This window comes from Vigna angularis, chromosome 3, assembly GCF_016808095.1.
Source record: "Vigna angularis cultivar LongXiaoDou No.4 chromosome 3, ASM1680809v1, whole genome shotgun sequence".
Lineage (NCBI taxonomy): Eukaryota > Viridiplantae > Streptophyta > Magnoliopsida > Fabales > Fabaceae > Vigna > Vigna angularis.
This window is the reverse complement of record NC_068972.1, coordinates 25,544,097-25,569,504: the sequence shown is the minus strand read 5'-3', so window position 1 is coordinate 25,569,504 and position 25,408 is coordinate 25,544,097. Positions and strand designations below refer to the sequence as shown.

The 25,408-nt window shown below is 33.0% G+C and overlaps 2 protein-coding genes across 3 annotated transcripts; both read right to left on the bottom strand.

The window, feature by feature from the left end:
- Positions 1 to 7,249: 7,249 nt before the first annotated feature.
- LOC128195969 (uncharacterized) lies at positions 7,250 to 8,157 on the bottom strand. Its single transcript, XM_052875210.1, has 5 exons — positions 8,037 to 8,157; positions 7,855 to 7,959; positions 7,711 to 7,786; positions 7,524 to 7,619; positions 7,250 to 7,440 (listed from the first exon to the last, which is right to left on the bottom strand). The coding sequence occupies exons 1-5, from the start codon at positions 8,090 to 8,092 to the stop codon at positions 7,345 to 7,347; spliced, it is 429 nt and encodes a 142-aa protein (XP_052731170.1). The 5' UTR covers positions 8,093 to 8,157; the 3' UTR covers positions 7,250 to 7,344.
- A 9,903-nt stretch (positions 8,158 to 18,060) lies between these two features.
- LOC108325219 (uncharacterized) lies at positions 18,061 to 21,345 on the bottom strand. 2 transcript variants are annotated; one of them, XM_017558247.2, is made up of 9 exons: positions 21,087 to 21,345; positions 20,830 to 20,960; positions 20,635 to 20,720; positions 20,142 to 20,236; positions 19,483 to 19,579; positions 19,092 to 19,206; positions 18,840 to 18,994; positions 18,637 to 18,762; positions 18,061 to 18,538 (listed from the first exon to the last, which is right to left on the bottom strand). In XM_017558247.2, the coding sequence occupies exons 1-9, from the start codon at positions 21,266 to 21,268 to the stop codon at positions 18,314 to 18,316; spliced, it is 1,212 nt and encodes a 403-aa protein (XP_017413736.1). In that variant the 5' UTR covers positions 21,269 to 21,345; the 3' UTR covers positions 18,061 to 18,313. The 2 variants fall into 2 exon arrangements, with proteins under 2 accessions (XP_017413736.1, XP_052731497.1); XM_052875537.1 differs by having other exon boundaries at positions 20,830 to 20,949; positions 21,087 to 21,225.
- Between the last annotated feature and the right edge of the window lie 4,063 nt (positions 21,346 to 25,408).

Genomic DNA, 25,408 nt, shown 5'->3' with positions numbered 1-25,408 from the left:
CAATATTTTCTTCCACTAAAACTATGAAAAATCAATATACAACACAAGAATACAGCACAAAAATTTCCATAATTTTAGAAGTAGTAACAACCAACGAAAATTGCAAAACCTGATACACATAAAAAATCGAAAATGAAACTAACCGTGAAGGTGAGCGGTAACAGGTGTTGCTGTGAGGGAAAAAAGAGAAATCAACGGTACTCCAAATGGTGTCTATACACAAAACTAATCGGTTAAAATGAAAGAAAATCATAAATAAAGTCATCAATCAACGGACATTTATGTTAAGTGGAAGAAACATTACCTTTGGTGGTCGTCAAAGAGAACTCAACGGTGCTCTAAATGGTGTCTACGCACAAAAATAATCGGTTAAAATGAAATGAAATCATACATAAAGTTATTTGTGTTAAGTGGAAGAAACATTACCTTTGGTGGTCGCTGAAAGCTTCCCTACAGACGTTCGACCCACAAAGGAAAATCATACATAAAGTCATCAATCATGAACATTTGTGTTAAGTGGAAGAAACAGTACCTTTGGTGGTCGCTGAAAGCTTCCCTACAGACGTTCAACCCACAATGAAGAAAGTGCACACAAAAATAGTGAAGCAAGTGATCTTTCTCGCGCTCTTAAATATCTTCACGCTCAAATTAACGTTTGTTCCTCTTACCAACACACACCTAATAGGTCTCTTAAAATATCATCGCACTCAAAATTTTCTTGAACTTGAACACTAAAAGAGGTTTGTTCTTTCACCAATAGACTTCAAAAAGGAAATAAACGTCTGTTCCTAAGACCAACAAACGTCTAATGCGTCTCTTAATATATCTTCGCACTCAACATTTTTTGAATTTGAATAATAAAAGACGTTTGTTCTGTAACCAATAGACTTCAAAAAGGTAACTAATGTATGTTTCTCTTACCAACATATGTCTAATGGGTCTCTTAAAATATCATCGCGCTCAATCTTTTTTGAATTTGAACACTAAAGGATGTTTGTTCTTTCACCAGTAGACTTTAAAAAGGCAATTAACGTTTGTTCTGCTTACCAACAGACGCTTAATGGGCCTCTTAAAATATCTTCGTGCTTAATTTTTCTTGAATTTGAACACTAAAAGACGTCAGTTCTTTCACCAACAGTCTTTAAAAGGACAATTAACGTGTGTTCCTCTTACCAACAGACGTCTAATGGGTGTCTTAAAATATCTTTGCACTTAATTTTTTATGAATTTGAACACTAAAAGACGTTTGTTCTTTCACCAACAGACTTCAAAAAGGGAATTAATGTCTGTTCTTGTAACCAACCGACATCTAATGGGTCTCTTAAAATATCTTCGTGCTTAATTTTTTATGAATTTGAACAATAAAAGATGTTTGTTCTTTCACCAACAGACTTCAAAAAGGCAATTAACGTCTGTTCCTCTAACCAACTGACGTCAATCACATGATTTTATTTACTATATTGCCACCAGTCATTTTTAACGTTGGGTGCTTGGTTGTCCAACATTTAGTGTTAGACGTTGTACGCCTATTTTATACTAGTGACAAATGTAAGTGTTATATTTTTCCATATCATCTAATTAGTTATATTAATATTAACATATGTTTCTAATGTTTCAAATGTAATTAGAGTTGTGGGTAGGCTCAAAGCACAACAAATTCAAATATTGTATCCAAAGGTAGGAACTCATATATCAACTTATGACCTAGATATTTGATTTTTTTTGTCATGGTTAGTGCAACAAGCAGTCGTTCAAGAGCATCTAACTATTATGTCATGTCTTAGATCAAAACCATCATTCGAGCATGAATTAGAGATGATTGGATTGAGGTAATAATACATATCTTTCACATATTATAAATCGCATTTGACTTTAAACATTACAATGCAATCATAATAAATGTGTGTTATTTTTGTACTACTTCAAGAATCCATCACCAATAAAAGAGGATACAATGAAGAAGATACAACAAGAGTAGGTAGTGTATCTTCTAAAGCGATGGAGTTACGACATACTTACCACAACAATAGATGTTTTTTTTCTTGAAGACATCCATGAGTTTAGTTTTAATATTTTTAGTTTTCATAACTTTACTTTTTAGTTTTGATAACTTTACTTTTTAGTTTTAGTTTTGATTATTCATACTTTAAACTTGAAAATGTGTATTGAATACTCCAAATTGTGTTGGTTTTTTACTTTATCGTTTGGTAAAATTGTAAAAACGAATAATTTATTTAAAAAAAACTACAATTGGGGTTGAAAATGGTAAGGGTCCACGTTAATTCTCCTCCTTTTTTTTCATTCACATATATCAATTATTTAAGTTAGGTGAGGTTGAAAATAACCGATATCATTTCTTTTGTAATTTTTAGTAAGCTTTTACAGCATAATTTATATATACAATTTGGAACGTGAAATAAATTAATATTTTAAATATTTATTTATTGTTGGTCAATAAATTATCTCTCAACCATCCAAAATATATTTTAAAATATTTAATGCATTAAAAAGTTAAAATATATCAAATATTATTTTACCTTTTTTACCAAATATTTTTCCTCCTAATTTTCAGAAAATAAGCTCTCTTAAAGACTTCTATTAAAACCGTATTTTTATTAAGGTTTAATCATTCACTAAGTCCCTATTTTCGCATGGAATCTCAATTTCGTCCCTTTCTTTCTGAAAATATCAATTGGGTCCCAATTTTATGAAAATTGCAACAAATCGATCCTTTCCGTTAATTTGGCTGGACGGCGTTAAAAAAATTGATGAGTGAATGCTGAGATGACAAACGAGCGCTCGTCCTCCAGCGAACGAACGCTCGTCCAGCAGCGAACGAACGCTCGTCCACCAGAGAACGAACGCTCGTCAACCTCTTACTGCTGGACAACCGTTCGTTCCACACTGGACGACCGTTCGTTCGGTGGTCGACGAGCGTTCGTTCGCTGCTGGACGAGCGTTCGTTCGGTGGTCGACGAGCGTTCGTTCGCTGCTGGACGAGCGTTCGTTCGCTGGTGGACGAGCGCTCGTTCGTCATCTCAGCATTCACTCATCAATTTTTTTAACGCCGTCCAGCCAAATTAACGGAAATGATCGATTTGTTGCAATTTTCATAAAATTGGGACCCAATTGATATTTTCAGAAAGAAAGGGACGAAATTGAGATTCCATGCGAAAATAGGGACTTAGTGAATGATTAAACCTTTTATTAATCATGAGCCAGGTGGCACTGGTACATAAATTTAAAACTTTTTTTCTCATCTCTGGGCATACACTAAACCGCTACGTTGAATATTATTTAATATACGTTTATGTCTTAATAATTATTAAAATATAATTTTTATTATTATAATAATTATATTAAAAAATAAAAAATAAAATAATTAAAATAAAAATAATAAAATAAAAATATAAAATATAAAATCCGATTTAATATATTTAAATATATTAAATTATATTAAAATGTTAAATCAAATTAAATAATTATTAAATTTTAAATAAAAAAATTTTAAAAATAATTGTTTATCAAATATTTAACATATGTTTCGATATCCGATAAACAATTTTTTTAAAAATTTGTTTTTTATTTAAAATTTAAATATTTTTTAATTTAATTTAAAAATTTAATATTATTTTATATATTTTCATATTTTAATAATTATTAAAATAAAATTATATTACTACAATAATTATATTAGAAAAATAAAAAATTAAAATAATTAAAATAAAAGTAATAATAATAAAAATAAAAAAAAATAAAAAGAAATTAATAATATAAATCTTATTTAATGTATTTAAATATATTTAAAATTTCAAATATTTAATTAAATTAAATAATTATAATTTTTAAATAAAAAACAAAATTTTTAAAGAATTTATTCATCGCATATGGATATCCATTAATATATACTACGGATTTTGAAGTGCGATTAATTACTTTTTTAATTTTATTTCTTATTTAAATAATATAAAAATTTATTTATATTAAATAATATTAAAATTTAAATTAAATTAAATTATTGTTAAATTTTAAATTTAAAAGTAAAATTTAAAATAATTTATGAATTAGATTTCAAAATCATAAAGAGTGGAGAGTGACTTTAATAAAAAGAGAAAAAAATGTTAAAAGAATATTTTCTAAAGCTAAGAAAGGAATATTTGAAAAAGTTAGAGGTATAAAATGAGATGTCAGAGATGCACTGAAACGCTCCCATAAAAAACGAGTCAGACTACGTTAACCCAAAAAAACGAGATAATAAAAATAATCCACCCATAAAAGATGTGCTAACGGGTTAGGCTGAGTTGGCCCGACATCTTTTTTTTTTTATTTTCAGAAGTTTTAAATTTTTTTATTTTTAAAATCTGTTTAAATATACCTATAAATAAATATTAAAAAGGATGTTTAATCATATAAAATATTATCTAAATTTTTAATTAATTAGTTAATATTTTTAATTTAATAAATTAAAATAATTATTACATTTACATGTTAAATTACTCTATTATATTTAATAATTAAAACTTAATTTATAAGGATTAATGATTTAAATTACGATATTATTATATATTTATTTGTTTACAAAATGTAATATAAAAAAACTAATCTTTTAATTATTATTTTTTTAATTTGTAATTTTAAATAAAAAATATCAACAAACTCGGTTGAACTAACGAATTAATCAGAAGCCAAAACGGATGGGATGTTTCACCCTACACCTCCAAGCATTTCACTCTACATCTCCAATTTCCTAAAATACTCCTTATTAATAAGTAGTTTAAAAGTTTAATTTTTTTTATTATTGAAAATTTCTATGCACAACATTGACTACACCTCAATTTTCCTCCTATTCCCAAACATGCATTCCTACACCCCTGCATCCCCACACCCCTATTTCATTTTTATAAAAAAACCCTACACTCTAACACCCTATTTGAATTACAGCTCTCTGATAATATTTTTTCTCTTGAGTTTTTTACTTTGCAACTCATATCAATTGTTATATTTGTGAGTGAATGTGATTTTTAGAATTAAAAATATTTGAGAGGGGTTGTTAGTGTTCGAGTGCAGCTGGAGTGGTGCATCCAGAAAGTTTGACTTGCTTTGTGGTGATGCACTTGAGGTGCTTCGTGTTGGTTTAGAGTGATTCTTCTTGGTTGTCTTGCTGGTGGCAGTGATATTGCTAGAATGGGAGGTTAGTATTTTTTTTTTGTTAATCTATTTGCATGGTTAAACTTGCTTGCATTGATATTGCTCAAGAGAGAGGTTACTAATTTATTTTTAAGTAATCTATTTGCATGGTTACATAAGACAACAAACATGAATCGGATATAAAAATCCAAAAATGAACACGTCGGCTATTGAGATCCAATGTAGTTGATTCGGATGTGAATATCCGATGTACAACGCTTCGGATTTTCACATCCGATACACATTTTATCTCTGTTAAATGTTTACATTATATTCTTTATGTTTACATTACATACTTGTTATATTAGTTTATAATATTTTTGAATGTTATGTATAAGTTTATAATGTATTATATAATTTTTAATTAATATAAATTAATTTCTATGAATTTATTGAAAGTAATAAAACTAATTTTGAATAAAAAAGACTTAAGATAAACCTATGAGATATAAAAATCCAAAATTACAAAAATCGGATGTGGATACCTGATGTCCACCATTTCGGATGTGAAAATCTAATTCATGTTTAATATATTTTATAAAAGTTTAATTATATTACTTATTTAATTATTTTATTAGTTTCTAATTATTTTTAAATTATATATGATTTTGTACGAGTTTATAATGTAATTATATAATTTTTAATTAATATAAATTAATTTCTATAAATTTATTAAAATTAATAAAATTGTTTTTGAATAAAAATAAACTTTAATGAGTCTATTAGATATGAAAATCCAAATCCAAAGGAATCAGATGTGATATTCGATTTTACAATTTCTGATGTCAAAATCTGGTTCATGTTTAATATGTTATAAGTAAAAGTTTAATTATATTATTTATTTAATAATTTTAGTAGTTTATAATTATTTTTAAAATTATTTATGATTTTGTACGAAATTATAATGTAATTAGATATTTTTTAATTGATATAAATTAATTTCTATTAATTTATTAAAATTAATAAAATTAATTCAGATTTAAAGAAAATTTACATGTAGCTTCCATATATGAAAATTCGATTGTATATATATATATATATATATATATATATATATATATATATATATATATATATATATATATATATATATATATATATATATATATATATATATATATATATATATATATATATATATATATATGTTTATATCCGAAGTTTTCCTCAAAATGCGATTCAAGTTATATTACTTATTATTTTATTATTTTATAATTATATTTAAGTTTATGTATGATTTTATGAATTTATAATTTAATTAGATAATATGTAATTGGTAAAAAATAATTCTTATGAATTTTTCAGATTTTTTCATGTTGTTTTATTAATATTATTTAACTAGATTTGTTTTAATATAAAAAATACATTTTAAAAATTTAATTTTTATAGTTTTTTTAGATAAAAAAGTTGATATGAATATTTTTTGTAATTGTTTATATAGTTTTAAGTTTATTTATTTTGGTGTTTTTTTTTAAGTTGATTACATTGTTAAATAAATGTATAATTTATTGTATTAATTTATGATTTTATAATATAATTATAAATTTTTAATTTATTATATTAGTTTTTTATTTTGTTATAGGTGATTATAGTCTACACTAGTGCAGCGAGGGGCTTTTACCGCGGTTGATTTTCACTATACGTCGCGGTTCATGAACCGCGGCATATTCAGCCACGATAGTAAGTCAGACACTTTATGCCGCGGTTCTAACCGCGGTATATAGGCCGAGGAATATGCCGCGGTTGTCTAGGGAACCGCTGCCTAAATTCATTTTTTTTTTAAAAAAAAATTTAAAAAAAAATTAAAAAATGCACTATATGCCGCGGTTGAACCGCGGCATATAGGCCGACGAGTATGCCGCGGTTAGTGTCAAAACCGCGGCCATATGTCTCGTTTTTAAAAAAAAAAAAGAAGCACTATATGCCGCGGTTGTGGTTAGAACCGCGGCATATTCCCCTTATATGCCGCGGTTGTGGTTAGAACCGCGACATATTCCCCTGCAGTTTTTTAAAATAGCAGGTCTGTTTTTGTGATATCCACTACCACAAAAACAGACCTGCATATAAAAACATTTACAGAAATTCAATTTCAACATAAAATAAAGTAGAGAGTCTAAGAAAATTCTATCTAATCAAATGCATTGTTTAAATCTAAATCTAAGAGCTATTGTATAATCTAACTATATACTTCGCAGCAGCGTTCCTAATGAATAGTAGTGACTTCTCAGGAACTGGTGTAGTAGTCTTGAATCTCTGCAAAAGACAATTCATTTTAATTAGTGTATATGAATTCAACATTTGTTAAAAAATCAAAATTTGTTAAAGTTAAATATTACCGTTTCCCAGCTTCTTGTGATGTGAGAACGAACAATATGGGTCATCCAATACATTACATAGTATCCACACTCATATGACCCATTTTGTCTGTTACACTACAATATATCATCACAGTTGATAATAGTTAGTGAATAACATTTGTTATAAAACAATTATAACAAAGTATGACTTTAGCATATGTCAAACCTTGAGAGAAATCCAAGCAATCTTTCTACTCTTAACAATTGATCTCCCGTCCATCATCATACTTGCTGGAATAGAACTGTATATAAAAAAATGTTTTAGCATTCAGTTATATAACAAAGAAAGTCCAAACATTGAGGTTCTTACCAATCAATTGCTTGTCTGAGTTGTGTGGGAGGAGGCCTGTGCAATGAGCAGAACCACAAAGCATAGTTGTCTTGCACAGACATAACAAGAAGTTGCCAATGGCGCCTGAAATTCATAATAACGTAACTATTAAATATTAAAATCACATATGGAACATTATTATGTTAACAAAGTTCACTTACCCGGATATATAAGGCAAAAAGTATATTTTCTTGCCCCTTCGAAAACTGCTTATCATTCTCGTGTTGATATGATCAAAATCATTTGATTCATGAATGTCTTGGGGATCAATGAATCCATAATCATCAGAACGCCCCAACTTATTAGTGACCCCAAACATATACCTGAAATCAAAAATTAACTTTGATATAAGGATACTTGATATATAAATCAATTTTATATATAAATAATTGGTCATAGACTTACATCGTCCATAGTTGAATAATTGAAATATTCAACTCTTGTGTTCCCGACGCAAGCTCACGGACATCTTGGCTATTAAGGTATATTGGGACCTCAGAGCCATGCCCAAATACATTAGCATCATACTGAACCTCCAAAGGCTTATCATCAAGGATGTCAGCAAGTAGATGCAATGAAGAAAGAGGGTCATCCTCAGATAGAGGAATCTTCTGTTGTTCCTGCGTCTGTTGTTACATGAAAAGATAAGATAAGTTTTGACATCAAAAACCTTTAAAATTGAGAAGTGTAAAGAAGAATTTCATACCGAGGGGTCAGAAACTGGTTTAACCAAAAATTTAGGCCAAGTGATAAACGACTTATATGCTTGTTCCACAGTGAAAATCTCTTCCGTGGACAGTGGAACCGAGGCATCTGGCATGATCATTTCATCCACTGATACCTTCACCTCATCCTCTAATAGTTGCATACCATGACATACAATCGCTGACCTAAACTCTGTTCCACGAGCTACCAGCACCATCTCATCTTCTTCTAAAATGTATAGCAGACATGGACTACCATCGTCCATGTCATTCTCTGGGATGGCTGATGCGGAACAACTTCCTTTGCCGCTTCTCCCTGTCAGAGTAAATGTTAGATTATACAAGAGATAGAAATAATTGCACATAAATGTTTATTAAGTTTACCTGTGGGAGGGGGAGGGACCACATGTTCCTCTATAGGAGACTGCATCGGGCGCATGCTCTGAAACTGCTCCTGGTAGAGCATCTGGAATTCAGCCCTCACCTCGGCCCTGATCTCCTGCATAAGGTCTTGTCGGACCTTTTTTGTGATCTCTTCTGTCATCCTTTGTGTATCGCTGTACGAATATGAAGGCTGACGAGAAGAGCTCCCAAAATAATCCGTAATGCCTACTCCAGGACCTGCAGCACGTACACGTCCAGGGTGCTCAGGTCGTCCAATTGCAGCAGCAAGAATATCCTGGCGACCCTCTGGAGTGAATTGGCCTTGGGAGCTCTGCTCAACCAAGGCGTCCTGTAACATTACAAAACACCATTATTCTTTAAATAGTTTAATGTAGTATGTATAATGACAATATTCATTATTTTAGGAACAGTGATAACTTACAATTTTTTCAGAAATCTCTCGTGCAGTGTCGGAAGAGTAGGTGCCCGATGGTCGCATACGGGCCAACTTCCATTTCTCATGTCTAGACGGTGGAGAAGGAGGCTGAGGAGGGCTACCACTCTGAGATGGTGGTATAGCATCTGCCTTTTGCTTGAGGATTTTCTCCTCAAGCTTCCTATACCCACCACGAGATAATAGGTGGGGGTTTTTGTTCTTAGCACTTGTTCCTTGTGCTTTGCTTCTAATTGCCTGTCACATACACATTAATTAATGAGTTCATATGATATATATTTGTTAATGAGGAATTGAATAATATGAACTACACTAACCTGCCATTCCTCTGACATCCGACTCTCTTTAAAAACCCGCCAAGTCTCCTCATCAATGGACTTATATGCATTACATGGAGTTTTATGTTTAAGGTGTCCAAAGATGTACCTTGATGTCAACTTGCTTTTAAAGTTTCTGAAATTTTCTGCAACAGTTGACAAACACTTATTTCTAAGTGTTGGGACATTTGGAATGTCAAATGTCATCTGAAAAAAACATAATAAAGTTGTATTAGTACAAAATTATCAATATAAACAAATTATAATTCAAATGCTATTAACTAACTTACCAATATATCTTGCCAAATAATGTTCCGATCACCCTCGGACACATGATCAAAAGATGGAATGAGAATGCTAATCTTATTACGTGCCACTACTCCAAGGTATGATCGGAAGTCATCTGCATGGGGGCCAGTTGCCACACCCGTGGTGACATTCACATTCACCGGAGTTCTTTCACCACTATTTTTCCTGATTAATAGTTGTTTCATCCTAGTGGGTCCTCTAGTGGATCTGGGTGGGGGAGCCTCATCCCCTGAAGAATGTGGATGATCAGCCATATATCTGTCAAAATAAATAACAACATTAAATTTTCTTTCAAGACTTATGTAATATCATATAAATTAACAAAACATGTAATAGTACAGAAATTGAAAATTCATACATAAAGATATGGATTCATCATATGTATATTCCCTCATCATGATCTGACCGAATTGCATGTACATCATCGTCAACTACAGATTGGTCATCCAACTTTGTTGTAGTTTGAAATGAATGGTTGTCAGCAATATCAATATTAATTAGATTGTCTTCGTTAACTTCAATTTGTTTTTTGCCTTGAAGAGCAACATACCAATGGTCAGACGAAGGATCTTTGACATAAAAAACTTGAGATGGTTGATGTACCATGATAAACGGTTCGTCTCGATAACCCACCTTGCGAAAATCAACCAGTGTCATACCCGAGTCATCTATTTTCACACCACTCTTATTGTCAAACCACTTACACTTGAACAATGGAACGGAAAACTTGGTGTAATCAACCTCCCATATCTCTTCTATTATACCATAATATCTCATTGATCCAAGTACAGGAGATTGATCTTTTGATGTGGAAAATTGAAGTGACTCAGCTTCTAAACTGACTCCACTATTTTGTACTGTGCTTTTATCATCCAAAGTCTTCGTATAGAATGTGCAATTATTGACTTCATAACCTGTACAACACACGACATCAAACTTCAAACCATTTGCAAGCCACAATAAAGTTTCAGAAGAATGTGGCTCTTTGTCAATTTCAGATTTGAACCAAGACATAAATGTTTTGTTATGCTCCATCAATTGCCATTTCTCTTATTGTCTTGGATTTTTATTCTTAACAATGGCTTTGTGTGCTTCCAAAAAAGGGATCACCTCATCTGTGTTGTTCAATATATAAAGATGCGCTTGCAACAATTCTTCGCGATCTTTTGTCACCACATTGACACCTCGGATGCTTTTACTTGTAGAAAATTTATTCAACCATGCTGTGCGAGGAACTCCTATTGGATTCGTTGATGTCATGTAATCTGAACAAAACTCGATACTTTCTTCAGCAATATACCTTTCAATCATCGAACCTTCAGGATGATATGGATTTTTAACGTACCCTTTCAAAATCTTCATATAACGCTCAATAGGATACATCCATCTTAAGTATACCGGTCCGCACAACTTGATTTCTCTAACCAAATGAACAAGTAAATGTACCATGATGTCAAAAAAAGATGGAGGGAAAAACATCTCTAGTTGACACAAGATGATAACAATCTCGCCTTGAAGTTCATCTAACTTTGTAGGATCGATGGCTTTACTACATATTGACGAGAAAAATGAACACAACCTGTTTATGGTGTGCCTAACATTTTTGGGCAAAATTCCACGAATAGCCACCGGTAACAACTGTTGCATTAAGACGTGACAATCGTGAGACTTCATGCCAACAAGCTTTAAGTCCTGCATTGACACTAAACTCTTCATATTTGAAGAGTATCCTTGTGGTACTTTGATACTCTTTAAACATACACAAAAACTTATCTTCTCTTGTCTAGACATTGTGTAACATGCAGGGGGCAAATAAGTACGTTTACCAATCTCCTTCGGTGCCAACTCTTCTCGGATATTCATGTCAACCAAATCCAAACGAGCATTCACTCCATCTTTTGTCTTTCCCTGAATGTTGAGTAATGTACCAATCAAGCTATCACACACATTCTTTTCTACATGCATCACATCTATGCAATGTCGAACATCTAACTTTGACCAATATGGAAGATCAAAGAATATTGATTTCTTCTTCCAAGGGGTCGTTACAGATGACTTCTTCGATGTTTTCCCAAATACATGATGTATTTTATTAACTTTTTGAAGAACTTCAAGGCCAGTAAGTGGATTTGGTGCTTCGTCCCTCTCTTGATCTCCATTGAATGCTTTTTTTAATCTTCGATATGGATGATTACGTTTTAGAAATCTCCGATGACGCAGATACACCGTCTTTCTTCCATGTTTCAATTGATGAGCTGCAGTGTTTTCTTCACATATAGGACACGCTTTATGACCCTTGACACTGTATCCTGACAAATTACCATAAGCAGGAAAGTCATTAATGGTGCAAAATAACATTGCACGCATCATAAAAGTCTCTGAAGCGAATGCATCAAATATTTCAACCCCGTCAACCCACAAAACCTTCAAGTCTTCAACTAGTGGGCTTAGATAAACATCTATGTCATTTCCAGGCTGCTTTGGACCAGATATCATCATAGACAACATCATGTACTTCCTCTTCATGCACAATGCAGGAGATAAGTTGTAAATTATCAATATAACTGGCCAACAACTGTGATTGGTACTCAGATTACCAAATGGGTTCATTCCATCAGTGGCTAAAGCAAGCCTAAGATTTCTACACTCTTTACCAAATTCGGGGAATTGTCGATCAATATTTTTCCATTGCTTTGAATCAGCTGGATGACGAAGCAGCCCGTCAATTTTTCTCTCATCTGCATGCCATCTAAGATTTTTAGCATCTTTGGGATTCGCAAACAAACGCTTAAGTCTGGGCACTATTGGAAGGTACCAAACTACTTTCAAAGCAGATCCATTTTTTTCTATCTGACCATTATCTTCACTATTGTTTTTTGACTTGTATCGTGATAAGCCACATTTTGGACACTCTGTCAAAAATTCAAACTCTTTCCTATACAAAATGCAGTCATTGGGACAAGCATGTATCCTTTTATACTCCATACCCATTGGACAAAGAATTTTCTTCGCATCATAATTACGAGTGGGTAGTGTATTTCCATCTGGCAACATTTCATTCAACAACGTCAACAGTTCTGTAAAACTCTTATCAGTCCATCCATTGCTCGCCTTCAAATTCATGAGCCTTAACACCGCTGACAAACGTGTGAACTTAGTTGAACCGACATACAAAGGTGTTTCTGCATCAGTCGACATCGTCTCATACACATGAGCTTTGGCAAAATTTTCTGCTCCAACATCGCGGATCATGTCCTCCAATTTGTCTTCATCCGGTCGATCTTCTTCCATGGTGGAATCAGTAACATTTATACTTTGAGAGTCAGTGGGAAAATCCATTTCTTCGCCGTGCCAGATCCATGTTGTATAGCATCTTAGAAAACCATCACATATAAGATGTTCTCTAATTTGAGTTGCGTTCAACTTTCTCTCATTCAAACAGTTCACACAAGGACATCTAAACTTCACTTCATCATTAGTTCTCCCCTCATTACGTTGCGCAAATTGTATAAATTCCTCTACACCTCTCTCGTACTCAGCACTAATACGTGGTAAATTAATCCAATTTCGATCCATATTCCTAAATATTACATAAATAATATTTTAAGGTTTATAAATAATACAAGAACTACAACACACATTACCAAAACTATAGCAAAAACCATATCATACATTACCAAAACTATAACAATTTCATGCACTATCAAAATTAAAGCAAAAATTATACCAAAACTATAGAAACTTCATACATTACCAAAACTATAGCATTATGCAAAAATTAATGAAGCAATCACGTTAAAAATGCAAATGGACATAAATACCTGGAAGAGGAACGGCGGCGGAGAGGGTGAAAAACGCAACACAACGGCGGCGGCGGCGGAGAGGGTGAAAAACGCCAGGAAATCACGATTTTGAACGGCTAAAACTCGTTTTTAAAGTCAAAAACGAATAATGACCGAACAATTTTGAGTTTAAACGGTTAAAAACGCAAAATCTGAGATGAAGGGTGGTTCGGAGGAAGAAGAAACGCGAAATCAGAGAGAACGCGCGAGGAAGACGATGCATTGTTCCAAGTTTTGTTTTTTAACTCTGAACGGAGGAATCTACCGCGGTTCACTACTTAACCGCGGTATAAAAGGGTTATATGCCGCGGTTTAACCCCCAACCGCGGCATATACTAATTTAAAAAATTATCAGAAATGGCATTTTTGAAATTATATTCAAACTATATGCCGCGGTTCAGCGGGCAACCGCGGCATAAACATCGAAATATTTCAAATGAACATTAAATTAATTTCATATAGGAGAATATGCCGCGGTTCCCCAGAGAACCGCGGCATATACCCCTGAAACGTGTTCAACACAACTGTCTCCCCAACTGCCTTTCAGAGAATTTCAGAAGTTACAGGTGGTATATGCCGCGGTTCCCCAGAGAACCGCGGCATATACCCCCTGTAACTTCTGAAATTCTCTGACTGGCAGAGAAGTTGAGACGTTACAGGGGTATATGCCGCGGTTCTCTGGGGAACCGCGGCATATACCCCTGTAACTTCTGAAATTCTCTGACCCAGTCAGCACCTGCAATAAATTGGCAGGGTATATGCCGCGGTTGTGCAGAGAACCGCGGCATATACTCTGTTATTAAATTTTTTATTCATACGTGGCGTCAAAGGCAATGGTTGACTGGGGTATATGCCGCGGTTCCCAGTAGAACCGCGGCATATATGTTCGTTTTATTTACAAAACTGCCACCGCGCACCATTATGCTGCGGTTTTCGTTGAACCGCGGCATAATGTGCGCTGTAAAAACCCGATTTTTTACTAGTGCTAAATGGACGAATATCGTTATGGAATGGATTCTGAAATAAATTCTAGCATGCTATCAGAATTTTCGTCCTTTACAAATGACGTTGTTGAAGGAGATCTGACAAATCACTTCACAATAAATGAATTTTTTTTCTTTCGTGAAAATTTAATTGAATGGGTAAAAGATATTTCTTATGATCTAGGATTTGTTGTGGTGACTATAAAATCCGATAAAGCTACCAGTCAACCTGAGAAGAAGACGTTTGTGTTGCTAGGATGTGAAAGAGGTGGAAAATATAAAAATACAAACCCGATGTCCAACCTAGGACGTATGTCACCCAAAAATGTGAGTGTCATTTCCAGTTAAATGGCAAGCCATCTAGTAATGGCAATGGGTGGGTATTGCAAGTAATATGTGGATACCACAACCACGATTTAGTAGAAACTTTAGTAGGCATCCTTATGCTGGTAAGTTAAATCCTATTGAATAAGTAGTACTTCTTGATATGACTAAAATCCAAGTAACACCTACAAATATTTTGTTAACTCTTAAACAAAATCATGATCATAATATAACTACAATAAAAGAAGTTTACACAAAAAGGTATACATATAAACGCTCATTGATAGGGTTGAGAACTGACCTACAACAGTTGATGATGATGTTTGATCGCAACAAATACATACATTGGAGTAGATGTGCGGAGGATTCTAAGGTTGTTAGTGACCTCTTTTGGATACATCCTGATGCAATCAAGTTATTGAATGCATTTAATGTTGTTTTGTTAATGGATTCAACTTATAAAACAAAAAAATATTGGTTATCGTTGTTAGAGATTGTTTGTATGACATCTACTAGGTTGACCTACTCAATCGCATTTGCATTCTTATCAAGTGAACGACAAAACAATTTCACTTAGACTCTTCAAAAGCTTAGAGGTTTATTTTTTACATTTGAGGCTGATCCACAAGTCATTGTTAACGATAGAGACTTGTCTTTGATTTCCATCGACAATATTGTGTTTCCTCAAGCATATCAATTGTTATGTCGCTTCCATATTATAAAAAATGTCGAAGCGAAGTTCAAAATGTTAGTTGATTGTGTGGAAGCATGGGAGGTGGTAATGGAAGCATGAGAGAATGCATGGATTGTGAAGATGAATCTATGTTTGGTGACTGTGTGAATCGCCTTGAACACACCTGCTGTTCATGGCCTTTATTCTTTGAATATGTGAATAATACTTGGATTATTTCATACAATACTTACTTTGTAAAGGCATGGACAAACAACGTTATGCATTCAGGGAATACAACAATGAACATGTATATTTTAATGTTATATTAGTTTATTGTATATTTGAATATTTGATAATATTGCTGATTTATTTTTGTCATATTGAGTCTCCTCATTGGAACTTAAAGAAAGTATTGGGAAACAATATGGGAGATCTTTGTTCTTGCTGGGATGTCATTCACCGTTATGTTGTAACATAATAAGATTAAAGTGTCCTTCAAAAGCAGTCTCAATCTTATGAGTGAAGCTCATAAAGACATAAGATACAAAAGACTTGTTGGACGAGTATCCAAATATGCTTTAGGACTAATAGCTGAAGAATTACAACGAGTATATCATATAGGACTCGATAAGGCAAGATGTGGATGCATACTTAGACGGACCTACGGTGTCCCCTATCCGTGTAAATTAACATGTTATGCCCATGGTGTCATTAATTTCATGTGATGTGGACAAGATTGTCTATTTCGGATATTGTATCAAATGAATCGCAGCCAGAGTTATCCATACAATGTGAGCTTGATATGGTTGGAGAAAAAATTAAGGAGGTTGAGATTGAAGGTAAAGTGACAATTAAACAAAAGTTACTTGACATTGTTTGTCCTGCAATGACACCTTTGACACCTCCATTGCATAAAGTTAAGACGAAGGGTGCACAAAAAAATAAACTTCAGATAACAAAGAGGTCTACAAAGCGTGATCCCTCATATTTTGAGCATGTAGACACATTTCACTCAACAATTGAATCTTCGTCTACGAAAAACAAATTGCAACTTAAGGAAAAACCTATGTAACAAAGGAGAGTACCCATGATAAACCAGTTTCATCCTATTTGTCAACCATACATTATCAATGTTGTTGATGTCGTTGCTGATGGTCATTGTGGCTATAGATGCATTGTTGCGTCGTTGGGGCTCGGGGAAGATTCTTGGCCCATTATACGAAATGATCTTTATAAAGAACTTAGTCAGTGGTGTGATGAATATGTGACACTAGCGGGAGGCTATAATCGACTAGAAGAGCTAAGGAGGTCTTTGCTGGTGGACCCACAATCAGCGGTATGCGTTCCTATACTTAACATATTTCTTATTTGTTTTATTAGTTTTATCATAACAATTTATTTTATTCGTTACAGGCTAGTGGATGACTATACCAAACATCGGGTATGCAATTGCTAATCGCTATAACGTCGTCCTAGTCTATCTTTCATATAATCAGAATTATACGATATTCCCACTACGTACCCGACCGTCTTCTGATGTAAGACAACATCGCTTAATATGTATAGGACACGTTAACGACAATCATTTTGTACAAGTAATGTTATTATTATTATGTTTAATTTCAAAATAACATTTTTTTTACTAATATGAATTTTACAGGTTAAACTACAATGTGGAGAGTGAAATCAATTATTTGGAGAGCAAAATTTTTTATTTTTTACTCTTGGAGTATATAATTTAATATATAAAATTTGGGGAGGGAAATCAATTATTTTTTTAAAATATTTTTCTCCTTTCTTTGACTGTAACTGGACAATAAATGATCTCTCAACCATCCCAAATTATATCTTAAAATATTTAATGCAATACAAAAATAAAAATACATCAAATATTATTTTAAGAAATAAGCTGGTAAAAAAAATTCTCCTAATTTTCAGAAATAAGCTCTCTTAAGAATGTTATTAAAATTCTCCTGATGGCACTGGTGCATAAATCAAGTTACATTTTTTTCTCATTTCTGGGGCATTCATCCAGTCAACGGTTATGTTGAATAAGTTCAGGACAAAAAAATCTCCTAATTAACTTTTTCACAATAGCATATATATTACTATTTTATTTTATTTATTGGTTATATATTTGAAACAGACGAATCACAATTATATAAGTTGTTGTAAAAAGATGGTAAAAAAGAAAATTGCTAAAGAGAAATTTTTCATTTTAATATTTTGAAATCTCTTGGAGTACATGGCATTTAAGCCTGGGAAAAAAGGATGGAGAAAAAACCCTGTAATATCCTTCAACTTTGGAACAATGAGACAAATACAAGTTTAGCAAACTTCGCAGTTGTTTTCCTCAAATTAATCCGTAATACAACAAGCTTCTTAATTCGACCACCCTCAATCATGGTTGCTTGTTCCTGACGTTATTACATTATTCTTTCGCCGAATTTAATATAGCACAAGATGCCCTTTAGCATCCAAAAGCTTACCCAATTTTTCTGCCGCCAGAGTTAAAGTCGCATCGCTTTTGCAGAATGCAAACCTGATGTATCTCTTCTGGTAGGAATAGGGTAAGTTAGAAACTTCATCAGATGATAAGTTTGTATGAAAAAATCCTCGTCCTGGAACGGCTACTACCCCAGCTTCTAGTATTAGTTTCTTAACAAATTCTACCTGTGAACAACAAGGCATTTATGTTAGGAAAAAATAGAACAATGAAGTTGTTTATTGCCGGAGAGTCACAACTTAAATGGAGTAAAGAGTGCAGATACATCTGAAAGTGGGCAATTGTCAGGAAGCTCAGCAAATAAAAAGAAGGAGCCCTGAGGTATAAACTCAATCTTGAAACCTACTCCCCCTAGCAAATTTACGATATAGTCTCTTCTTGATTGATAATCCTGCACAGATGGAAGAAGACAATTAAGAAATATAGCATTTTGTTATACCAATTAAGAAATGTACTTTGATCTCTTACACTTCGGAGTGATTCAAAGTACTCAGGAGGACTTCTCAAGGCATTCAAAGCAGCTTCCTGAAAAGGTGCTGGGGCAGAATCTGTAAGTCTAACGTGAATATTTTTTATAGCAGACGCAAGAAAAGTTGGTGCAACTGCCCATCCAATCCTCCAACCTGATACAGATCAACAGTACGTTAGTTCTTCACAGAAATAATGATAAAGCTAAAAAATCTCCAGCGTAGTTTGGTTCATGCAGCGTTGAGCTTTTACCTGTGACACTAAATGATTTGGACAAAGATGATGTTATTACAGTCCGCTCTTGCATTCCAGGAAATGACACAAGGGATATATGTTTTAGATTGTCATACGTTATGTGTTCATATACCTACATAAAGAATCCAACAGAAGACAAAACATACATTATTCAACTACAGGACAAATGCTCTACTCTTGCATATTTTAAATTCTCAGTAATTCCTGTGCTTATGCATAAAACATGCAGAGAAGTGATTATTTTTCCAAGACAAATCAATTAATATAGAAAAAGAAGTATACTATGATGAGATAGTTTAGCCTGCCTAATTCATTTAATTCATTCCATAGATATCATGGTTAAATCCATAATTGAATTTCCATGCGTACAAAGTAAAGGAGTACATACTTCATCTGTTATAGCCAGGCAATTCCTGCTGCAGCATTCTCCAGCTATAACCTCAAGTTCCCCTTTTGTGAAAACTTTGCCAGTAGGATTGTGAGGACTGTTTAAGTTTTCTGTCAGCATTTTGTAGTTCATATCATAAAACGGAACATTCTCTACAAATATTGTCATGCTTAACAAAAAAAAAAACAAACAAACTTGTAATGTGTTATTACAGTCGCTGCAAGCATCCAAAATAATGAAAGGAAAACAAGCATCTCCTCAATGCTTTAACCCTTTCTAATAAGCCTTAAAAAGAGAAATTTTGAACTGCAGAAAAAAAAAGGAATAACAAGCAAAACCATGCAAACTTTTCAAGGGTTGTCATTGCCTCAGAAAAATTCGGCCTATCAGAAGCATAAACTTGGGAATCCTTGACATCAAAATGCATAAAATGAATCATTTGTAACATGCAAAGTTTAATATGATTACAAGCTTCAACCATAAATTGATCGAAACAGCATTTCTTTTTCACATCTTTACTTTAAAAAATTCACTGTATCGGTATTCTATTAGTTGAAATGAAGAATATCAAGGGAACTAATCTGAGTAGTGAGGCTTCCCAAGATGGGGATTAAGTCTATCTAAAGTAGAGGCAATTATGAATTTGTGAAAGTTATAACCTGTTCAGTACTACTACTTTAGTTCTCTCAGTAAATGATCCGAGTAATTTGCTTGAATCCAGTGTCCATTGAGGTGGATCAAGCGGCACGTGAATCTGTCCAATTAAGTTTACAAAAACAGGGACCATTACACACGTACAGGACAAATAATAAATTAAAAAATGCAGTATCAATAACACATCCGAAGATAATATACATGCTGAACTTGCCAAGAGAAAGGGTCAGTTGTGTTAGTCTAAACTAGATTGTGCTAGTTATTTAGAAGCTGATGCTCTATATAAAACATTGTATTCTTCATCATTGAAGAAAAGAGAATTCCCTAATTTTACATTTCATCATCTGTGTCCTTTCTCTTCCTTGTTTAAATCTCTGCAGGATTATTGAATCACTTGAGCCCCACAGAAAGAAAGCTATACTACTAATCATTGTTCATAAATCATAAGTAACAATTATATGATAGAAACTTAAATAAAGTAGAAGATAGCAAACTTACAGGTACTCCCCCGGCCATGGCAACACATGCTTCATATGATTCATAGGAAGGGTCGAATAGTATGACCTCGTCACCCGGGTCAATTGCTGTTTGAAACACAACATTCAACATACCATGTTAATGATAACCAACTCATAACCTTAAAGTTTGTGAACTAAACTAACAATACTACAAGAACGACAAAACAGAACACACTTGCAAGGATTGCAGCCGCAAAGGCCTCGCTTTGACCGCAGCAAATAGCTACGTCCGTAAGAGGGTCGATGTCTAAACCGTGTCTCTCCTTCATCATCTTGGCCAAGTAGTCGCATACACCTTGAACGTTCCTAGTTTAGTTTCATCAATAGTTGAAAAAATGAAGATATGCACAAGTTACGCACGGAAGCTATGTTATGGTAATAGTTTTATGATGCTGTGTGAAGTGTGAAGTGTGAAGTGTGAAGTGAAGAAACCTGTACTGGTTGAAGTCGGAGTTGATGGCAGAAATGGCGGCGTTTTTTATGTGGGGAGGGGCGGGGAAGTCGGGGAAGCCCTCGGCGAGGTTGATGGCGTTGCATCGCTGAGCAAGATGGGAGAATCCTTGAATGGAAGAAGGTACAATCTTCTTTGCTGCGCGTGATAACTTTCCTTCCATGGCTTTTCTCTGTTTTTTTTTCACTTATCAATTCATCTCGTGCCTTATCTTTTATCTGTTCAGAGATGGGTTCATTTATTGGACTCTGAACCGCTTTTAAAAGGTTCCCCTGCAGCTCACTTCGTGATAAACAAAGATGCCTGGTAAAAAAACTTAACGCCCGTGAATAAAATATGCGAGGATAGCGAATATTTTAATACTTATTTATAAATGGATCGGGTGCAGATATTATATTATTTGTATTTGTAAATATTCCTGCAAAAAATAAAAATAAAATTTAATTTATATTTTATTAAGTTAAATTTAATTAAAATTAATATTAATTTATATTTTACAAGATTAAATTTAATTAAAATTGAATTTAAATTTATATTTAATTTAATTTAATTTATATTATATTTTATATATTTTTTGTAATTCTATTTAAATTATTTTAATAATTTATTAAAATATATTTTTTTTAAATATTTGCGGGTATTCGCGGATATCCACGGGTATCCGCAGGTTTTAAAATATTCGCGGATATTTTTTAAGCGGGTATCCGTGCGGATAGCGGGTCGGGTAGCGAGTGAATTTTTTTTGTCGGGTCAAGTTGCTGATAGGCACTATCCGTACCCGACTCGACCCGTTGCCATCCCTAGATGTCATGGGAGGGTGATAAAAACAAAATAAAGAAGGAAAAATAAGATGATGTATATATATATAAAGGGAAAGTGAATAAATTTGAACAAAATATGGAAAAATAAATTGTTCTGAATAATCCTTCATTGTTTTAAGCGAATGGGTTCATTTTATTTTCAAAATTATCAAATCATAGATTTTTTTAAAATACCTTGTAAAGGTCAAATTGTGCTGCATAAGCATGATTTTTTTTGAAGAAATTATCATGTTTATGATTTTGAAATGTGGAAATGAAGTGCTAAAACAAATGATGATTTTGTGTAAACTAAAGTTTGAATTGAAATTATAGTCTCTTGTGACAATTTTAGTATATAATATTTTGAGCTGAAGTTAAGTTATGATAAATTTGTTAAAGAAGATGACCACTTCAATTAAAAAATAATTACACTAAAGTCCATCAATTACACTAAAGTTATTAAAGAAGACGATGACTTCAACTTTAAAAGTAATTACACTAAAGTCGTTAAACAATGTGACGATTTCATTTCAAAATCAATTATAACGAAGTTATAAAAAAATTAAAGACTTCAATTCAAAATCAACTATACTAAAATTGTCACCGAATAATAACGACTTCATTTCAAATTTAATTATATTCAAGTTGTAACAAAAAATAATGACTTCAATTAAAAAGTTTAATTTATACAAAAGTCGTCATCTATTTTGACGATTTTTTCAAACAAAAACCATGGTTAAACATATGAAGACATAGAAAATGGTATTTTAGAAATGGTAGTAAATTAAAAATAATGAGAATCTATTATTTTAATATTAAAAGGTTTTTAGTATAAAGGAGTTGTTATAAACATACCATCTCTCTAGAAACCACTTTTCTAAAGTCATTTGTCTTCTCTCCACCCTGTTCATCTGTTTGAAGATCAGAGACCGCCTATGTGATCCTTGCGGTGAGATCTTCAAGTTTGTCTTATCAGTTTATCAAATAAAGTAAGTCAATTTTTATATCATTTTCTCTAAGTTTCACATTCTTCAATGCATGTGAAGTTTCTTTTTATCACATGTATGGTCTAAGCGTCTCTTAGGTTCTCTACTAATCAGTGGTTCTAATGGTATACCCTAATCATGTTTTTGAGGTCTATAGGTGTTGTTTGGTCTCTTTGAGCTGAGGGAGCATAGTAGAGTTCTCTAGCGCTAGCTGAAGTTTCTAAGAGGTAAGAGAAACTAATGTTATTTTCTGATTTAATTATTAAGTATAAATAGTATTTTGAAAGTATATGAAATTGATATATGTTGTGATTATGTGTGTATCTGTGGATATATATATATATATATATATATATATATATAATGGTATATGAATAAAATGCTTGTATGATGTTGAATGTGTCTATATGGTTTCTGATAACTTGAATATTCTAAAGTGAGTGAATAATGATTGTTGTGTTTCATGATGTGTTATTGAGTTTGAACGGATGTATAAATGTTGTGCAAGTGTATGTATGCTGAAATTGGAAGGGATTGGAATGCAAAACTGTATGGATGATGATATTGGTGAAAAGAGAGGGTTAAAGTACTACATTGTGTTTCAAATAGGGGGTGTTGGGATACTAAATTTTAGAATATAAAGTGGAACATGTAGTTTGACAAGTCTTATGGAGTGTTTCATGACTGGTTGATATCTTTAAATGAGTAAATGTATGAAGTTAAATTGAAAGGAAAGAATGTGAGTTCGTTTTATACTTGTTTTAGAGTGAAATTGGGGTTTTTAATAGGTGAGTTTTTAAAGAAAGCGTTTGTAAGGGAAAACAGAAGTTTGGAAACTGTTTTAAAGTCATTTATGGCTTGAAGATGTAAAACCAGTAAAATCTGGTATGCAATGTAATAGAGTGTTAGTGAGGATGTGTTGCATAGCTTTTAATACAATTGAGGGGGGTTTTGGATAGTGAATCTCTAAAGGAGTATGTCTTGAATTTGATGGTTTAAGGTTTGTTGTTAAGTCATTTAAAACTTGGTTGTGTAGTTAGTTTAGTGAAATGGTTGTTAAAAAAAGTAGAAAGAAGTTTGGGTGACTTATAGAGGTAGTTTGGGTTTGGAGTGGTCAAATTGATATAGAGATGTGTTTTCTGAAGTTTCTTAGTGTTGGGAGGGTGCTACGGATCTTTAGAAGTTGAGGGTAAAGTGTTCAAAGTCTTGTTTTAAGTGGTTTAGCTATTGACATGGCGTTGAGCGCCACTATCATAGCGCCTAGGCATTGGGCGCCACTTCTAGGCGCTTGAGTGCCAGGTTAGGAATGCTTGGGCGCTAGTCAGTAGGGTTCCACAAGTTTGTTTTATGTGCTTTGTGATAATTGAGTTGGTTGTTTATGGTTCTTATATTGATGTTTCATGGTTTCATATGTTTGGATGCAATGTATTATGATGTTATCAAAGTGTGAATGAAATGTATGGAAAAGAATTCCAAGGAGGATTTTCTTATTGGGGGATTCATATGTGAAACTAGTATAAATTGTAAGAAGTCGATATAAGGGTTATCTTGACACTCTAATGATCATCCATGCTTAATTAATGAGTGATAATTCATGTCGTGAGAGGAGCAGGAGGTCCTAGCCTAGGGCCTTTCTTCATGGTGGCAAAGGGCGTGTTAACAGACTAACTTTGTGTGGTAGCTTTGAGTAGGTTAGTTGTTCCACCACATAGGTGTAGGACCTTTCCATGGCTCGACATTTATACTAGATTGTAAACGGTTTGCCCAAGCCTGAGCAAGTGGTGTAATTGAGGAGAATATTCTATTATTTGTATGATTAGAATTGTTTTGTCATTAGCTTACCCTTGCTTTTGTCTTTTTCTGTCTGTGTGTTTTCTTTTATGCAATGATCACCTTAAATGGTGTGAGCTTAAGGAGGATGTCCTTTCAATCGTTTCATCATGAAGCAACAACATAGATAAAGTGTTGTTCTTCAAGTGTAAGATCTTCTTCATCGATAGTATATAGTTTATGGTAATTATCATCTATGTAATGTTCTACTTTGTTAGTTTTATTCCACTAAAATGGGATGTTACATTAATGGTATCAGAGGAGTTCGTCCTCGGGATGACTTGAGGATCGAGGGTGTTAAAATAGAATGGCTCAATTTCTCACACCAAGAGGGGGGGAGGGGGTGATTTGGTGAAGTGTAAAAACAAAAGCTTTTAAAATCTTTTTCACAAAATGTGATTCCTTTACACTTTTCTTGAATCACAAGGTAAATGATTAGCAATGCAGCGGAAACTTAATCGAATATGCAAAGAACTTAATCGAAAGAATAAAAGAGAGTAGAGATCAGAAAATTCAAACGCTGTGTTTTTATACTGGTTCAGCCAAGCCTACATCCAATGTCTTTCCAACCACAGGAAGCAAATGCACTATAAAGATCAAAGTTTTTACAACAAGGTTTTTATAGAGACCTCACGTCAAAAATATAAAACACCTCTCTAACCCTCTAATCTAATATAGGCAGTAAAC

Coding starts and splice junctions, on each gene's coding strand:
- LOC128195969 (XM_052875210.1), bottom strand. CDS start 8,092: ATGATAAGCAGTTTTCGAAGGGGCAAGAAAATATACTTTTTGCCTTAT. Junction 7,787..7,854: donor CTCAGACAAGCAATTGATTG/GTAAGAACCTCA, acceptor TTTTATATACAG/TTCTATTCCAGCAAGTATGA. Junction 7,620..7,710: donor TTGCTTGGATTTCTCTCAAG/GTTTGACATATG, acceptor GATATATTGTAG/TGTAACAGACAAAATGGGTC.
- LOC108325219 (XM_017558247.2), bottom strand. CDS start 21,268: ATGGAAGGAAAGTTATCACGCGCAGCAAAGAAGATTGTACCTTCTTCC. Junction 20,721..20,829: donor TGCGGCTGCAATCCTTGCAA/GTGTGTTCTGTT, acceptor TGTTTCAAACAG/CAATTGACCCGGGTGACGAG. Junction 18,539..18,636: donor ACAATTGCCCACTTTCAGAT/GTATCTGCACTC, acceptor TGTTGTTCACAG/GTAGAATTTGTTAAGAAACT.